The 16,215-nt window shown below is 35.5% G+C and overlaps 1 protein-coding gene across 7 annotated transcripts in view; it reads left to right on the forward strand.

Annotated features, from left to right (window-relative positions):
* The window catches only part of sulf1 (sulfatase 1), a 57,255-nt gene extending 44,082 nt beyond the window's left edge, over positions 1–13,173 (forward strand). The window contains exons 12-21 of one of the 7 annotated variants that reach the window (XM_073830775.1): positions 1,080–1,335; positions 1,428–1,530; positions 1,615–1,709; positions 2,027–2,104; positions 3,708–3,880; positions 5,400–5,542; positions 6,281–6,404; positions 9,172–9,205; positions 10,663–10,716; positions 11,339–11,512. In XM_073830775.1, coding sequence (XP_073686876.1) covers positions 1,080–1,335; positions 1,428–1,530; positions 1,615–1,709; positions 2,027–2,104; positions 3,708–3,880; positions 5,400–5,542; positions 6,281–6,404; positions 9,172–9,205; positions 10,663–10,716; positions 11,339–11,372 — 1,094 coding nt within the window. In that variant the 3' untranslated portion in view covers positions 11,373–11,512. Of the gene's footprint in view, positions 1–1,079; positions 1,336–1,427; positions 1,531–1,614; positions 1,710–2,026; positions 2,105–3,707; positions 3,881–5,399; positions 5,543–6,280; positions 6,405–9,171; positions 9,206–10,662; positions 10,717–11,338 lie in introns of all 7 variants that reach the window. The other 6 variants (XM_073830776.1, XM_073830777.1, XM_073830778.1 and 3 more) reach the window with 6 other exon arrangements.
* Positions 13,174–16,215: the final 3,042 nt, after the last annotated feature.

The following is a 16,215-nucleotide window of genomic DNA, read 5'->3' on the forward strand; positions in this document are numbered from 1 at the left end:
TTTCATCAAAAATATGTTAATTTGTATCTCGAAGATTAATGAAAGTCTTACGGTTTTGGAACGATGTGACGCTGAGTAATTAATGACAGAATTTTAGATTTTTGGATGAACTATCCCTTTAAATGTTTTTAGAAAAAGTCTCTTATGCTCACCAGGTCTGTGTTTGATTAAATTGTTTAAAAATACAGTACATTTTCTAATAAAATTATTACAATTTAAAATAATGGTTTTCTATTTTAATAAAATTTATTTATTTCTGTAATTTTAGCAGTCAGTCTACAGTTTTGCACGATCCTTCAAAAATAATAACACTTAGTTAAGTTGGTGCTAAAGAAACATTTCTTATCAGTATTGAAAACAGTTGTGCTGTCTTTTTTTAAATCATTTTATTTTTTAATTATTTGATTTATTTTGTGGAAACTATTACATAGCATAGCTATTGTTTGTTCAGGATTCTTTGAATCGAAAATTTAAATAGAGCAGCTTTTTTTTTTTTTTTTTTTTTGCGATGTAAAACTCTTTACTGTCACTTTTAAACAATCTTTAAATAGAAAAAAAAAAAAGTTAAACTGACAGTTGTGACCCTGGACCACAAAACTAGTCTTAAGGAGCAGGGGTGTTTTGTAGCAATAGCCAAAAATACATTGTACGAGTCAAAATTATTAATTGTTCTTTTATGACAAAAATCATTAGGACATTAAGTAAAGATCATGTTCAATGAAGATATTTTGTAAATTTTGTATCGTAAATATATCAAAACTTAATTTTGCTCAATATGCACCATTTTTGCACCGTACTTTAAGGGATAAAGCTGTGTATGCAGTACCATGTAACATTAAATACTACTGAAAATGTAGGTTAATTATAAGTAATTGCTCAACACTCCAAACTCACATAATTGTGAGAATGTTCATAATTGTGAGTCATACTGGTGCCATCTATTGGTGATGAGCTAAAGTGGCATATGTTTGAAATATATTACAGGATATATAATGAGCTCCAGCAATATGTATATAAATATTTAACTATGACTCATAAATATTTAAGTATGTGTAGCTGACACTGATGTCTTCCTTCAGGCTACAGACCTCGCTTTGTTCACACACGGCCGGCCAGATCCCTGTCAGTGGAGTTTGAGGGTGAAATCTACGATGTGGACCTGCAGGCTGATGACAAAACCCCCCTTGAGCCTCGACCAATCAGCAAACGCAACCTTGAGCCTGAGGGAGGCTTGGATTCGGACTTCGGGTTGGAGTCCGATGACGGATCGGAGGAGATGCAGTCAGATGACACTAATGCTGTGGGATACCCCAATTCTCTTAAAGTCACACATAAGTACGAGCTCAAAACCTTTGATCACCTCTAAACATAAACTGTGCATGTATTAAAGTGCGTTTCACTGATTTGTTGTTCGCTTTTCCTTGGAGTCACAGGTGTTTCATATTAATGAATGACACTGTCCGCTGTGAAAGAGAGATTTACCAGTCCTCCAGAGCATGGAAAGACCATAAGAACTTTGTGGACCAAGAGGTAAACCCCACTGTCCCATATTGTCTTTGATTACATCTGTTTAAACCACATGAAAAATGTTAATTTCATACACTTGTCCCATAGATTGAACTTCTCCAAGATAAAATGAAGAAGTTGCGTGAGGTCCGGGGTCATTTGAAGAGGAGGAGACCGGATGAGTGTGACTGTGGAAAGAAAAGGTCAGTTGACATTTATCTTTGTTAGGTAATATCTTGTTGACTCATGCGAACTGGATCAGTTTGAGGCAACTCTGAGTGGACTATGGAAACATGAGTGGTCATCTTTCCACTGCTCATCTCTCGGTTTATTATGATAGTCTATATAACACTACCATTCAGAGGTTTGGGGTCAAATTTGAATTTCCCAATCCTGATTAAGTAACAAATGAATCATATTGAATCTGAACAGCAAATCAAAGGGTTTTTTTTCAAGGCCTTTTTAGAAATTCCAGCTGGACTCATTGAACTTAGTACTGTTCTCTCCTTATTACAACCAGCTACTTTAGCAAAGCGAGAGAGCAGAAAAACAAACCCGAAAGATTGAAGAATAGGAATGACCATCTCCACCCCTTTAAGTGAGTGCTTCTCGTGTGTGTGTATGTGTGTCCATGCCTCGTCAGTTTGTCTGTCCTCTGTAGTAGATGAAGTGTGTTGGATTTATGTCTTGGGCCCTATGAAATCCATTTTTATTTTTTTCCATTTAAATTTTTCTAGGTTCTGTTTTATTGGTTAAATTTAAAAATATTAATCAAAAAGCATGTCTAATTGGTTGAAATCCTGAAAATTAGACAATTTAACAGTTGAACAACAATTTATATTTATTATAATATTTTTTTTTTATATTCTATTAATTTTCTGGATTTTATTTTTTGGTTAAATAAAATTTGAATGATCCAAATCTTTTTTTTTAAGTAGTATTATTTTTTTTTTTTTAAATATTAAAATATTTAAGGAATATTTACCAGAATTTTTTAAATTATTTAAATAAAAAAAAACAATAAATATTTTTAATCATTAAAATTGTATTAAACCATTTTTAAAAATCCAGAAAATAAATGGAAATTTTGGTAAAAATAAAAACAAATTTAAGAAAAAAATAAACCGCTTTTAATAGGGCCTTAAAAATGTCATTTTTGTTAAACTTTTAATAAATTGCTGTTAAATTGTTTACTTTTCAGGATTAATTAGGTTGATGGTTAATTGTAATAATAGTAGTACTATCTTTACAATAAGTAATATATTTGTCACAATTTCTTCAAGTTAAACTGAATTTTTATTATGACAGGTTGCTGTGAAGAACTGTGAGTTTCTGTTTGTATTATGATATGACACAAGTTTTTCTCGAAAAAAAAATATAAAATGCTCATGAAATGGTTCTTAGAGCAATTCTAGAGATGTTTGTGTTCATATACTCATATATTGAGGAAAAATTCATGAGCGTCACTTACGCTCCAGTGTGTGTGTAGTAAACGAAACCACGCTTCAAATAGTATTTTTTGCGTCTTAATATTTACAGACGCTAGTCACATTTTGATTTAAGTGTACTGACCCACTTTTCATGTATTTTTCCAATATTTGGCAAATTTAATGAAATGTCATATTATACAGTTGACTGTATTCGATTCTGTATGCTTTCCGATCGCGGAAATCATAGGGCCCTATGGGTAAATCCATGTAGCGTTGGTACTGTGGTACAATTCACATTTTGTATGTCAAGTAATGTATAGACTTATGAAATACGTCGAATTCAATCAGTCTGGTTGAAATGTTAAAGTGTCATTAAATCCAACAGTTCTCATTTGATCCCGTTTTATGTTTATTGTTGCATGCACGCATGTGTACACGTTGGATCAGTTAATTTTCAGTCCGTGGGTTACGGTTTTCACAATCCCTGCTCATAAACATGAGTGTAAAACTCATTTTGAACTGTAAACACATCATCACAACCGCAAAGACACTTTGTGAGTTTATGAAACACCCTGGTCTGAAAATAGGACTAGGTCCTTGTGGTTTTTAGGGGAGGTGATGTGTGTAAGCAATCCTTCCACTTTCTCATGACCTCTGACCCCTTCTGTGTTTGGAGCTGGCTGGTCTGTCTCCTCTCATCATTGTGTAATTCACCTGGGATGGAGTTCCCTTTCACTCTGGCTATAATGTCATCTTTATTTATGCCACCAGAGAGGCCATGCAGGAAGTGGACAGCAAGACTCAACTCTACAACGAGATCCGCCGCAGGAAGAAAGAGAGGAAGGAGAGGAAGAGGCAAAAGAAGGGTGATGACTGCAGTCTTCCTGGCCTCACCTGCTTCACGCATAATAATGACCACTGGCAGACCGCCCCCTTCTGGAACTGTAAGGAATTGTTCATTGATTTTGCTAGTGTTTAAGACACATTGACATTTTTTTTTTTTTTTAGGGGTTCAAGTGTGTAGCTGTGAAACTCTAATGTAATTGTTAGAATTGTCACGGATCAGCCATCTCCATGTAAAACTGATCGTACAGACCAAACCGTAAATCGTAGAGACTTGAAACTTGGAGGGATAGTAGTACTCACACCACCTACAATGTGACTAAGGCTCGCCCCAATTGGCCTGACGGGGGTGCTACAGCGAACAAAAGTACGAAATCTCTCATAATTCCTACATCGTCAGTCACAGGCTCAAGTGTTTTATGTCATTGGAATTCTTGCATAATGCAAAATTCTTGGGTATTTTGCATTTTTTGCAAACTAGTCCTAGGTTTTTTGCCCGATCGTAACCAAACCAGTGCAGGAAGATTCTCTGGAGAGTGAATATCAATAATGGTCAAAAAAACATTTTACTTTCGACTCACTGTTTCAAAGGGACGTTTCAAAACGTTCAAAAGGGGCAAGGCCACTTTTAGTAAAATACCTGAATACTCCTAAATGGAATGAGATATCTTTGCCAAACTCACAAGACTTATGTAAGTGCTTAATCTGAGGTCACAGGGAAAAAATCGTGGAGCTTGGCCACTTGGTGGCGCTATTAGAAAATACATAAAAATGGCTATAACTGCTCAACCATTTGGCCTTTTAACATGAAAATCGCACTGTCTTGGTCCAAAGTGGCACAAGTGTATATAAGGACATTTGCGTATGTCAAAAAACATGGCCGCCGAAGTTTGAGGACCTGTTAGACAAGGTAACGGAGGCCGATCAGAACGAAACTCGGTGGACCTGTTCGACTTATGACCCCAAAGGTCTGAGTGAAAATTGAAAGGATGATATTGAATTTAAGGGCGTAAACAATTGTACTTTGCATGTTTTTTTTTTTGTTTTGTTTTTTTGCACATATGCACGATATTCATATCATATGATTGAACTCCTCAACACCACTACTGTCAGTCAAATCGGTGGTTAAATGATTAAGATTATGTAAAAAACCTACTTTTGCGAACTAGTCCTAGGTTTTTTGTTCAATTTGGAAAAAAACACTGCAGTACAATTCTCTGGACTCTCTAGGTCAATAATTATCAAAAAGATGTTGAACTTTACCTTTTGGAAGGCTATAATTGGGTTGTTTAGAAAAGGGGCCTGTCCAAATTCACCCAAAATCCTATAAAGCCTAAAGGAATACTCAAAACTTCACAAATCCTAATAAGCATATGCGACAGGTGATTCTAAACAAGTGTGCAAAGTTTTAAGTCATAAACATTAATAAAAAAAAACTTAATATTTTTATGGTACGTTACCTGGATTTGCCAAAAATGATAAACAATTGATTTAGGTGATTACAGCTATAATGTGTGTTTAAATGCCTTCAAGTTTTTGAACCCTGGTAATGGCTATTTATATTTCATTATTTGTATTTATTTATTTAGTAAATAACAAAAATAATCTCTTTCTCCATAGTGGGTGGATTCTGTGCCTGCACGAGCTCTAACAACAACACATATTGGTGTCTGAGAACTATAAATGAAACCCACAACACGCTCTTCTGTGAATTTGCCACCGGTTTCTTGGAGTACTTTGACTTAAACAGTGACCCGTACCAGGTAAGGTTGTGTGATACATTTTCAATATTTTAATAGAGTAATTTGCTCTATTAAAAGGATAGTTCACCCAAAAATGATAATTACCTGTTGATTTACTCACCCTCGAGCCATCCTAGGTGTATATGACTTTCTTCTTTTAGATGAATCCAATCGGAGTTATGGTAAAAAATGTCCTGGCTCTTCCAAGCTTTATAATGGCAGTCAATAGGTGTTAAGATTTTAAAGTTTATTATAAAAAGTGTCCCACATGGCTCTGGGGGGGTTAATAAAGGCCATATCAAAAAATATTGAGCCATGTGGAGTACTTTTTTTAATGATGGATGGATGCACTTTATTGGACTTCAAAATCTCAACACCCATTCACTGCTATTAACAAGCTTGTAAGAGCCAGGACATTTTTTTAATATAACTTTGATTGTATTCATCTAAAAGAAGAAAGTCATATACACCTAGGATGCCTTGAGGGTGAGTAGATCTTGAGGTAATTTTAATTTTTGGTTGATCCATTCCTTTAAGTCCTACTATTGCTATGTAGCATAGCAATAGTGTTGTACTTCTCCTATGGGGATGCAGTTCGTTCTTCTTTCTTGTTTCTTTCCAGTACACATTTAAAGCTCATAATTAAAAAAAAAAAAAAGAAGACTCTATGCATAATGACTCTTCCTGTAAGGACATGCTATTATTTTAATTACAGCACTTAGAATAGCTGACTCAATAAGTGCATATTATGATTTGCAGTTAACCAACGCAGTTTATACAGTGGAGAGGGACGTCCTGAGCCAGCTGCATCTACAGCTAATGGAAATGAGAAGCTGTCAAGGCCACAAGCAGTGCAACCCAAGACCGAAAGGCTTAGATGCAGGTAACTCTCTTGTCCTGTCTGTCCTGTCTCTGCAGCACCCATTCTGTGTGAAATAAAGGGATGAAACATGCTAGCACACCTTTATTTTTGCTTCTGAGATGCTTTCAACATCCAAATCTGAAAGATTCAGTTGCATCTCTGCTAAAAAAATTTATTAAACCAGCCTAAACTGGTTTACTACTCTGGTCTCCCATCTGAAATGCCTAAAAGCTCTATAAAACCAACCAATTTAGACTGGTTTAGGGTTATTTTTTTTTGTTCAGCAGGTATGTACATGAAAAAATGCCATGGTCTAACAGAGGCTAAATATTAAATATTTAGAAAAACATGGTCTAGCATGGTTTACTTTGACACGGTCTGATAGATGAATGGGGCGAGCCACATATTGGATGCTTTGTGGCACGATCTCTAATGGTGGATGATGGATTGGTCACTGAGTTTGGTTTCTCTCTTAACTGTCTGCTCATCTCTTTATTTCCCATTAATATTTTCCATTTTATTCCCTCACCAGGGGACTGTAATATTCCAGCAGCCTAGCAATCACATCATCTCATACTTTTGCATTTTTTTTCCATTCCTAGTGAATACCAGACTAGCTGAATGGCTGCTGTGAAAGAGATGATTTATGTTTATGTTTGTAGCTGTTTGTAGCTGCTCTGTGTAATTTTGAAAATCTAAAATTATAAACGTATGTATTGACACACATTAATCTCTGAGTGTTTTTTAATATTATTCAGCAATGGAATTGTGGTTTAGAATCCATTTTGTAGCGGGATTTATTTTCTGTTCATTACTGGGATGGAAGAGGTTTCTGTAACATTGGGTATTTGGCAATCTAAAACCTACTGTCACCAGGACAATTCAGATTTTTACTGTGCTGAAAACCATTTATAATTTTCGCTGAGGAGAGACTGACTCATAATGACGACATAAACATTATAAAGGCTTTTGTGTTATTAAATATTTTGATTCATATCAAGTTGCCATAGCTTTTCAACAGCTAAGTCAATGAGGTCAACGCCTGTTTTTTTGGAGGCCAAAACAATGGTTTTGATTTGGAATAAAATCATCTTAAAGCGATAGATTGGCCAAATCAATCACAGAAATTCGTCATGTTCTCATACTCATGTCATTCTAGATCTGAAAGACTGACTTTCTTTCATTTGAAACAAAACTCTCTTCCATTCAAAGAGTTTTTGGATGTCTACAGCCATTAGTTACAATTCACTTGCATTATATGGAAAAGAGCAGCATGAACATTGTTAAACTTTGTCTTCAGTGGAAGAAAGAAAGGGTCTAGAACAACATTTTGTGAAGTTTGATGACATCTCAGGCACAACTGAAACATTTTGTGGTGAACACACACATCCATACATGTATATGTGACTCTGTCTGGACCACAAAACCAGTCATAAGGGTCAATTTTTGGAAATTGAGATTTATACATCATCTGAAAGCTGAATAAAAAAGCGTATCATTGATGTATGGTTTGTTAGGATAGGATTTGGTCTGAAAATCTTGAATCTCAGGGAGGGAAATGAAAAGTTGTCCAAATTAAGTTTGTAGCAATGCATATTACTAATCAAAAATTAAGTTTTGATATATTTACAGTAGGAAATTTACAATGTCTTATGGAACATGATCTTTACTTAAAGGAGTAGTTCACTTTTAGAACAAGAATTTACAGATAATGTACTCACCCCCTTGTCATCCAAGATGTTCAAGTCTTTCTTTCTTCAGTTGTAAAGAAATGGTGTTTTTTTTTTTAAGGAAAACTTTTCAGGATTTCTCTCCATATAATGGACTTCTATGGTGCCCCCGAGTTTGAACTTCCAAAATGCAGTTTAAATGCAGCTTCAAAGGGCTCTAAATGATCCGAGCCGAGGAAGAAGGGTCTTATCTAGCGAAACGATCGGTTATTTTGTAAAAACATTTACAACTTATATACTTTTTAATCTCAAACACTTGTCTTGCCGAGCTAGACAAGATGAGCATTTGAGGTTAAAAAGTATATAAATTGTAATTTTTTTTTTTTTTTTTTTTTTGAAAATAACCCATCATTTTGCTAGATAAGACCCTTTTTTCCTCAGCTGTGATCGTTTAGAGCCCTTTGAAGATGCATTTTGGAAGTTCAAATTCGGGGGCACCATAGAAGTCCATTGTATGGAGAGAAATCCTGAAATGTTTTACTCAAAAAACATAATTTCCTTCTGACTGAGGAAAGAAAGAAAGACATGAACATCTTGGATGACAAGGGGTGAGTACATTATCTGTAAATTGTTGTTCTGAAAGTGAACTACTCCTTTAATATCCTAATTATTTTTGGCATACAAAAGAAAAATGTATAATTTTGAATTTACAAATATGCCAGTGCTGCTAAAGACTGGTTTTGTGGTCCAAGGTCACATATATGGTTGAGGAATGAAGAAAGCCAAATAAAAATAGAATACAAAATATACAAAAGCAGATGCATGTTCATACATATTAGTCTGCATGTTATTTATGACCTTAAGTCACTCATCACTGTTAACAATGTCATCATATAACATTCATTCCATTCTTAACACTACATTTCCTTGCCATCTTTTTCTTCAGGGTCATCCGAGGAGTTTCCTTATTCATCTTTCACATCATCATTCTTTCATTGTGTCTTTAATCTAACAATACCTCTCCTCAGGAGGGTTATGCATGAAGAACTGCAATGTGATTGTTTTTCTTTATCTCAATAGACATTTAACATTTGAAATGCTTTTATTTTCCTGATCAGGAAGTAAAGATGGAGGAAGCTATGATCAACACAGGTATCCACACTTTTTGAATCCCTCATTGGCTTTTGAAATAACTGCATGAGCAGCTTGTTTCCACTAATACGCCATGTTTCATTGAGCTAAGTGTGTGGTTGCATGCTGGGTTGAGCTAAATATTCAAGTAAATCACATGAAAATTAGTATTTAAAACCCCACATTAAAATTACAAGATCATTCCTCTAATTTTAACTTTTAACGGATTGATTGTTGTTTTTTGTACTTTATATTCCTAGATGTCTTTTAAAGGAGAAGTTCACTTCCAGAACAAAAAATTACAGATAATGTACTCACCCCCTTGTCATCCAAGATGTTCATGTCTGTCTGTCTTCAGTCATAAAGAAATTGTGTTTTGGGGAAACGATTTCAGGGTTTTTCTCCATATAGTGGACTTCTATGGTGCCCCAAGTTTGAACTTCCAAAATGCTGTTTAAATGCAGCTTCAAACGATCCAAAATGTGGCTGTAAACGATCCCAGCCAAGGAAGAAGGGTCTTATCTAGCGAAATGATCGTTTTTATTTTTTATTTTTATGTGCACTCCTTAAATGAAGGTGCTTCACAATGCCATGGAAGAACGTTTTTTGTTTACATGGTTCCATAAAGAACCTTTAACATCTGAAGAACTTTCCGTGTCACAAAAGGTTCTTTGTGGCAAAAGAAGGTTCTACAGATTATAAAAAGGTAAGAAAGAGATGGTTCTTTAAAGAACCTTTGACTGAATGGTTCGTTGTGGAACCAAAAATGGTTCTTTTATGGCATCGCTGTGAAGAACCTTTTAAAGCACCTTTATTTTTAAGAGTGAAGTCTGTGCATTTCTGGTTCAAAACAATTAGGGTAGATCGAAAAACTCCCATCTCATATTCTTCCTCAACTTCATTTTAAAATTATCCCACATCACTGCAGAAGTACCGACCCAGTGTTTGCAAAGTGAACATGCAATGAAGATAAAACACCCTTTACAAAAAAGGTAAAACAGCCATGTAGGGCGATTTTGTAGTTGAGGGAAAAAGTGAGATGGGAATTTTCAACATACCCTAATAGAGTTCAGGCAGAGCAAGACAATGTATTTGGGTAGATAGACATTTGGCTAAATAAGACCCTTCTTCCTCGGCTGGGATCGTTTGAAGCTGCATTTAAAATGTGTTAAACTCGGGGCACCATAGAAGTCCACTATATGGAGAAAAATCCTGAAATGTTTTTCTCAAAAAACTATTTCTTTACGACTGAAGAAGAAAGACATGAGCATCTTGATAACGGGGGATGAGTACATTATCTGTAAATTTTGGTTCTGGAAGTGAACTTCTCCTTTAAAGTCAAATAATTTACATAGAATCCAAGACTATTTAGTGCTGATTTCGCAGTCCACAGAAGATCAGTATTTCAGACTTTTCTTCGATTTTTCTCGTTCACGCCTGTCTTGACATCTCTGTTTTTTGGCTTACCTGCTTACCAGGCAACAGCAGCATCGAAAATGGTCAAAGTTGAGGAGGCCAAGCCTTTCATTCCTGTGAGTCTCTGAGACCATACGAACCCATTCCTCTTCTCATTCCACTCTTAAGTAGTTCTCAAACTGCACACCACATCTCCGTAGACCTAGAGTTGAGTGGCAGTTCTGGTTTAGTGTGGCCCATGTCTCCTAGGCCAACAGTTACTGCCTGACCCATTCTGGGAATGCTCATTTCATTCTCTCGCCCTTCTTTAACATCCTTTTGTTTTTGCAGTTTTTCAGTTTCCACCTTTTGCCCACCCTTTCAGCCTTATGTTTTTTTGTTTTTATTGGGGGGTTGCTGATTTCTTGGTTCCAGGATTTTCCCATCTTTTCAGTCTCTCGTTGGATGTTTTACTTTGGTTTGAACCTCATTGCACAGTCTGTCTGCGCACTCTTTATTTAAGACATATTGGTTTTGGGTGTCCATTTGAAGGACGTTCCCACCTCGATCTGCATTCACACTGCTTTACTGCTTCAGAATAGAGCTTACAAAAACACTGCAGTGGTGTGTGGGGCACTAATTCATGACCCCTCGGCACAAGTAGGCCGGGGATAACTGCATGTTTTAGACTCAAAGCAAATGCTTCTCTGCGCCGAAATCGTCAACCCTTACTGATTTCTGATGTCTCCCGTTTCCCAGAACACAGCCAGCCTGGGACGTCCACAGAGGTTAAGCTTCCCAATTTCACAGAGGACATTGACTGGCAAGGACTGGCAGATATGTACAGCGTGAACGAGAGTCTGTACGAACACAGACGCAACTACAGTCCCGACCTGGATGACTGGACGAACTTTTGGAAGGATGTAGATAGTATGTTTGCACTGCTGAGAAATTTAAAGACACTCAACCAAACCGATAAGCTTGACCCCCTGGCTGAGCTGGGCTCCGGGGTCCAGGAGGAGGCCAGCGGCGCTGGATCCCTAATTCGAGAGGAACAGCCCCCGATACCTGTCACCAAAGCTCCCTCGAGAGGTCCAACGCCCAAAACTCTTCAAAAGAGTCGTCTTAATGAACTCCCAGAAGGCCGCCCAACCAAACCAAGCGCTCTTCCCAGAGGAGACACCTGGGTTCAGCAGCTGGAAAATGAGTTGGACAATGACGGAATGACATTTAGCGGCAACGGCGTCACTGAGCTGGAGACCCGCCATGATTTTTTGTTGCGCAGCTCTAAAATTCTGGATCTCCACCTGGAGGAAGAAGAGGAGGACATTTTTGAGGCCCAGGGTTACCTATCCCTCTCGTCACAGCCACCAGCCAGACCCCCAGAGCCTGCTGGGGAAACCCCTCCAGCCCGGAGTGACACCCCACAGGAGAAGTGGAATGGAAGTGTCAAACCTTTTACCCACAAGCCCAGGGACGTTCAGGACTCGGAGGGTAGCGCCTCGGGACCATCCCTTTGAGAAAGGACTGCTGCCATGCACTGTGAAGCCAGCCAACTCAGAGACACTAACCCCACAGAGCATGGACTGCTCTCCTGTATAATCCAATGAATTATTTTATTTTTTACTGGTGCTTCCATTTATTAGAAATCAGTGTTATGTATTTTGTAAAAAAAAAAAAAAAAATTATATATATATATAAATATAAAAATTTAGAGGTAAAGTATTGGATGCATCTTAAATGTTGGGTTTGGTTTTAAATCGCAAGTGGGACAACGCCATCAAATAAGGTTTTAATATATTTTTAATTAAGAAACATGTAAAATGGTAAAACCATCGCATTCAGTCTCGGATTATCCACATGCAGTTTGTTTCCCCACATTTGATGCACTTTTTCATATTTCTCGACACATTTTGCAGTCTCTTTTAGACGTAAACGACTCGGCATGTTGTTGGATTCGAGTATTGTTGATGTTTACTTCAGCTTGTTTGGTTCAGTTCACTGTTTACACTATAAAACACTGTTTTATACACTTGGATTGTGGGTTTAATGGTTTGACCAGTGAAATGGTTCTCTCACAAATGTTGTATAGTTCAGTTGCATTCAGTCCATATCATGTAAGAAGGGCATTCACCGTAAGTGCTTTAATCATGAATGACTCTAACATTTTCACTAACCTACAAACGGTAATCACTTTAATAGCTTGTTTCATTTGTGAAGAATGTGAGATGGGCATTTATTCAGTTTCCTGTCCTGTTTTAGAATTGCAATGTCTACATTTGTTTTGAAGTAAAACGTGTTTAAATATGATATGACCTGCCAAATTTGCAAATTTTACATTTCTTTTTAACCAGTGGTGTTGAAACGATTCTGGCTTCTGGAAAGCCAAGAAGCTGTTTTGAAATAAAAATCAGCCAAATATTTGTTTCACCTGCCTTGTTGCCTCTAACCTTTAAAATGTTTATATATATATATATATATATAGATAGATTGGATTTTACATTTTAATTAAATTCGACACTGATGTTACACAGCGAATGAACGTTGTAGAGCTTTTTATAATGTACTGCGAAGTAAACAAATTTTACAGTTAACGTTTTTATCTGGTGTCATTTGGGTGGAGAAGATGTGATTCGGGATGTGTTGTCCTTCCAGCAAAGTGAGTAAAAGGTATGACCATATGATGAAAATGCACTTTAATCGTTAGTTTTATCGTACTTCTGGACTTTTTGTAATTTAGTTGTACCCTTTCTAGCCATAAAAAGTTGTTTTCTCCGTTTCCATATGCTCTTTATTTCAGGCCATGTCCTGGACTGAGTGCTTTGAATAACAGTTAAGCCATTAGTAGCATATTCTGCCAAGAAGTCTTGAACAGGCTGTCTTGGCATGCCTCTACCAATGCCATTCATTTTTCTTCGTGTTTGCTCTATAAATATGCTGTATGCAGTCCAGAAAGCCAGCAGAAACCAGTTTTTATTTACTTTTAGGTAACACTTTAGAATACTGTTCTGTCATTAATGAATAAACTACACAGGAACAAATGATTAATGGCTTCAAATTTAAGTAACTAATAACTAACAAACTCTGATTAGCGAATCAGTAAGTAATAGCACTTAGTTGAAATCTGTAGTTCGCTATTAGCTAATCAGTATTTATATATATCTCGCTGAGAAATAAAACCCTGGACCACAAAACCAGTCGTAAGGGTACATTTTTTTGAAAGCTGAGGTATAAATAAGCTTTTCATTGATGTATGGTTTTAGGATAGGACAAAATTAGGCCGACATACAACTATTTGAAAAATCTGAGGGTGCAAAAAAATCGCCTTTAAAGTTGTCCAAAAAGTTCTTAGCAATGCATATTACTAATCAAACATTAAGTTATGTATTTACCGTAGGAAATTTGCAAAATATCTTAATCTTTACTTAATACCCGATGATTTTTGGCATAAAAGAAAAATCGATCATTTTGACCCATGCGATGTGAGTGATGCATAAATGTATAATTAATACTAAAGTTAAGATCATAAAACAATGACTCAAGTGTTCCCAAACTCGTTTTTTGCGTAAAATTGAGTCAGTATTTTATGATAACTCTTGATAGGAGTTTAAACCTTAACCACAACACTGAATAAAAATAATGTAACATTAGGTGTATATTAGACATTACTGTTTTCAACACACACTGATTAGGCCTATAACGAGGTATGTTGTTCGTTTATTATGAGCAATGACACCGTTGTTACTAAAGTGTTTTTCTATAATTGTACTCTAGTAATAGTAGTCTACCACTAGAGTGCAGCACTTTAGTTTGTCTAAACCTGAACGTGATTTTACGTGCTGAAGGTGTAGGATGGCTTAGTTTTATTACAATGCCATAAAACGTATTGACTACACTTAAAATTATTTTAATAGCATCTTAATCTTATAAAAAGAATACTATTATTTAAATACAGATAATTAAAAGAAACCACAGAGTAAAAATTGTATCCTCATTGAAACATTCTGTGATTATATAACATAGGAGACTACATTTAAGAAATATAATGAAATGTTACTGACTGAAGTATGGTTGCAAAAAAACACTACCAGTCAAAAGGTTTTTAATGTTTTTTTTTTTAAGAAATCTTTTCTGTTCAATAAGCCTGCATGTGTTTGATCCAAAAAACCGCAAAAACAGTCAAATTGTGAAATCTTTGAATATAGTTTAAAATGTAATTTATGTGATCAAAGCTACATTTTTCAGCATCATTGCTCCAGTCTTGTGACACGATCCTTCAGAAGTCATTTTAATATGTTAATTTGCTGTTCAAGAAACGTGTTTTATTACTATTATTATCAACATTTGAAACAGTTGAGTACATATGTTCTATAATAAATTATAGAAAGTAATACTTTTATTTAGCAAGGATGCTTTAAATTGATCAAAAGTGATGATAAAGGCATTTTTCTATTTCAAATAAATGCTGTTCTTCTGAACTTTCTATTCATTAAAGAAACCTGAAAACCTGTTTTCAACCTAATAATAAATGTTTTTTGAGCAGCAAGTCAGAATATTAGAACGATTTCTGAAGGATCATGTGACTGGAGTAATGATGCTAAAAATCCAGCTTTGAAATCACAGGAATAAATTACATTTTAAAATATATTTAAATAGAAAAAAGTTATTTTAAATAGAAAAAATATTTGTAAATTGTACTGTTTTTGCTGTACTTTGGATCAAATAAATGCAGGCTTGGTGAGCAGAATACACTTATTTAAAAAAAAAAAAAAAACATTTAAAATCTACGGTGACGCATTGCTGCCGCACACTTATTTTTTTTCCCACTCAGCTATGTCGTTATAACGACATCTTTTCTCGTAAAAACGACATCTTTTCTCGTAAAAACGACATCTTTTCTCGTAAAAACGACATAATTTTCTCGTTAAAACGACATCTTTTCTCGTAATAACGAGATCTTTTCTCGTAAAAACGACATAATTTTCTCGTTAAAACGACATCTTTTTCTCGTAATAACGACATATTATGTCATACGATCTGATATGATTAATAATAACAATCATTGATTATGTTATGAGATGTTATGTTATAAGCGTTTGTCCGCGCTGCCTTTACCACAGTCCTGACATAAAGGAGGATGCACGCTGCTGGAGTTAGAATACACTAGCAGCTATATATAGAAATAAACTGTTTTAATAATTTTAATGTAATGGTTTCAGTTGTAGCGGCATGTTTATTAGGATTAATCTCCAATCTGCCCTCAGACCCAGAGGATTTAAGATGATCAGATCAAAACTGTTATTTCTGAATAATCAACTCTGAGCTTGGAATATTATTTGGATGAAAGTTTGATTTCACAGAAAATTGAAATAGGGCCTACGATTATAAAGAAATAAAATAGAAATGACAAACGGTTTGATTGTATTATGATAATAATAATTTCGTTCTGTTTCAAAAATGGACAAAATGAATGAAAAAAAAAATTAAGTTTAAAAATAACTACCTTTTAGTATTTTTGTCCGTGGGTAAAAAGAGAGCTATGCTTTAATTATAAGTGGGCGGCAATGAAAAGCCATTTTTCAACTCATGCAGAATAAATACAAATACAAAAATACAAACAAATCTAGCTTAATTTC

The sequence above is a fragment of the Garra rufa genome, chromosome 24 (assembly GCF_049309525.1).
Source record: "Garra rufa chromosome 24, GarRuf1.0, whole genome shotgun sequence".
NCBI classification, from domain to species: Eukaryota; Metazoa; Chordata; class Actinopteri; order Cypriniformes; family Cyprinidae; genus Garra; species Garra rufa.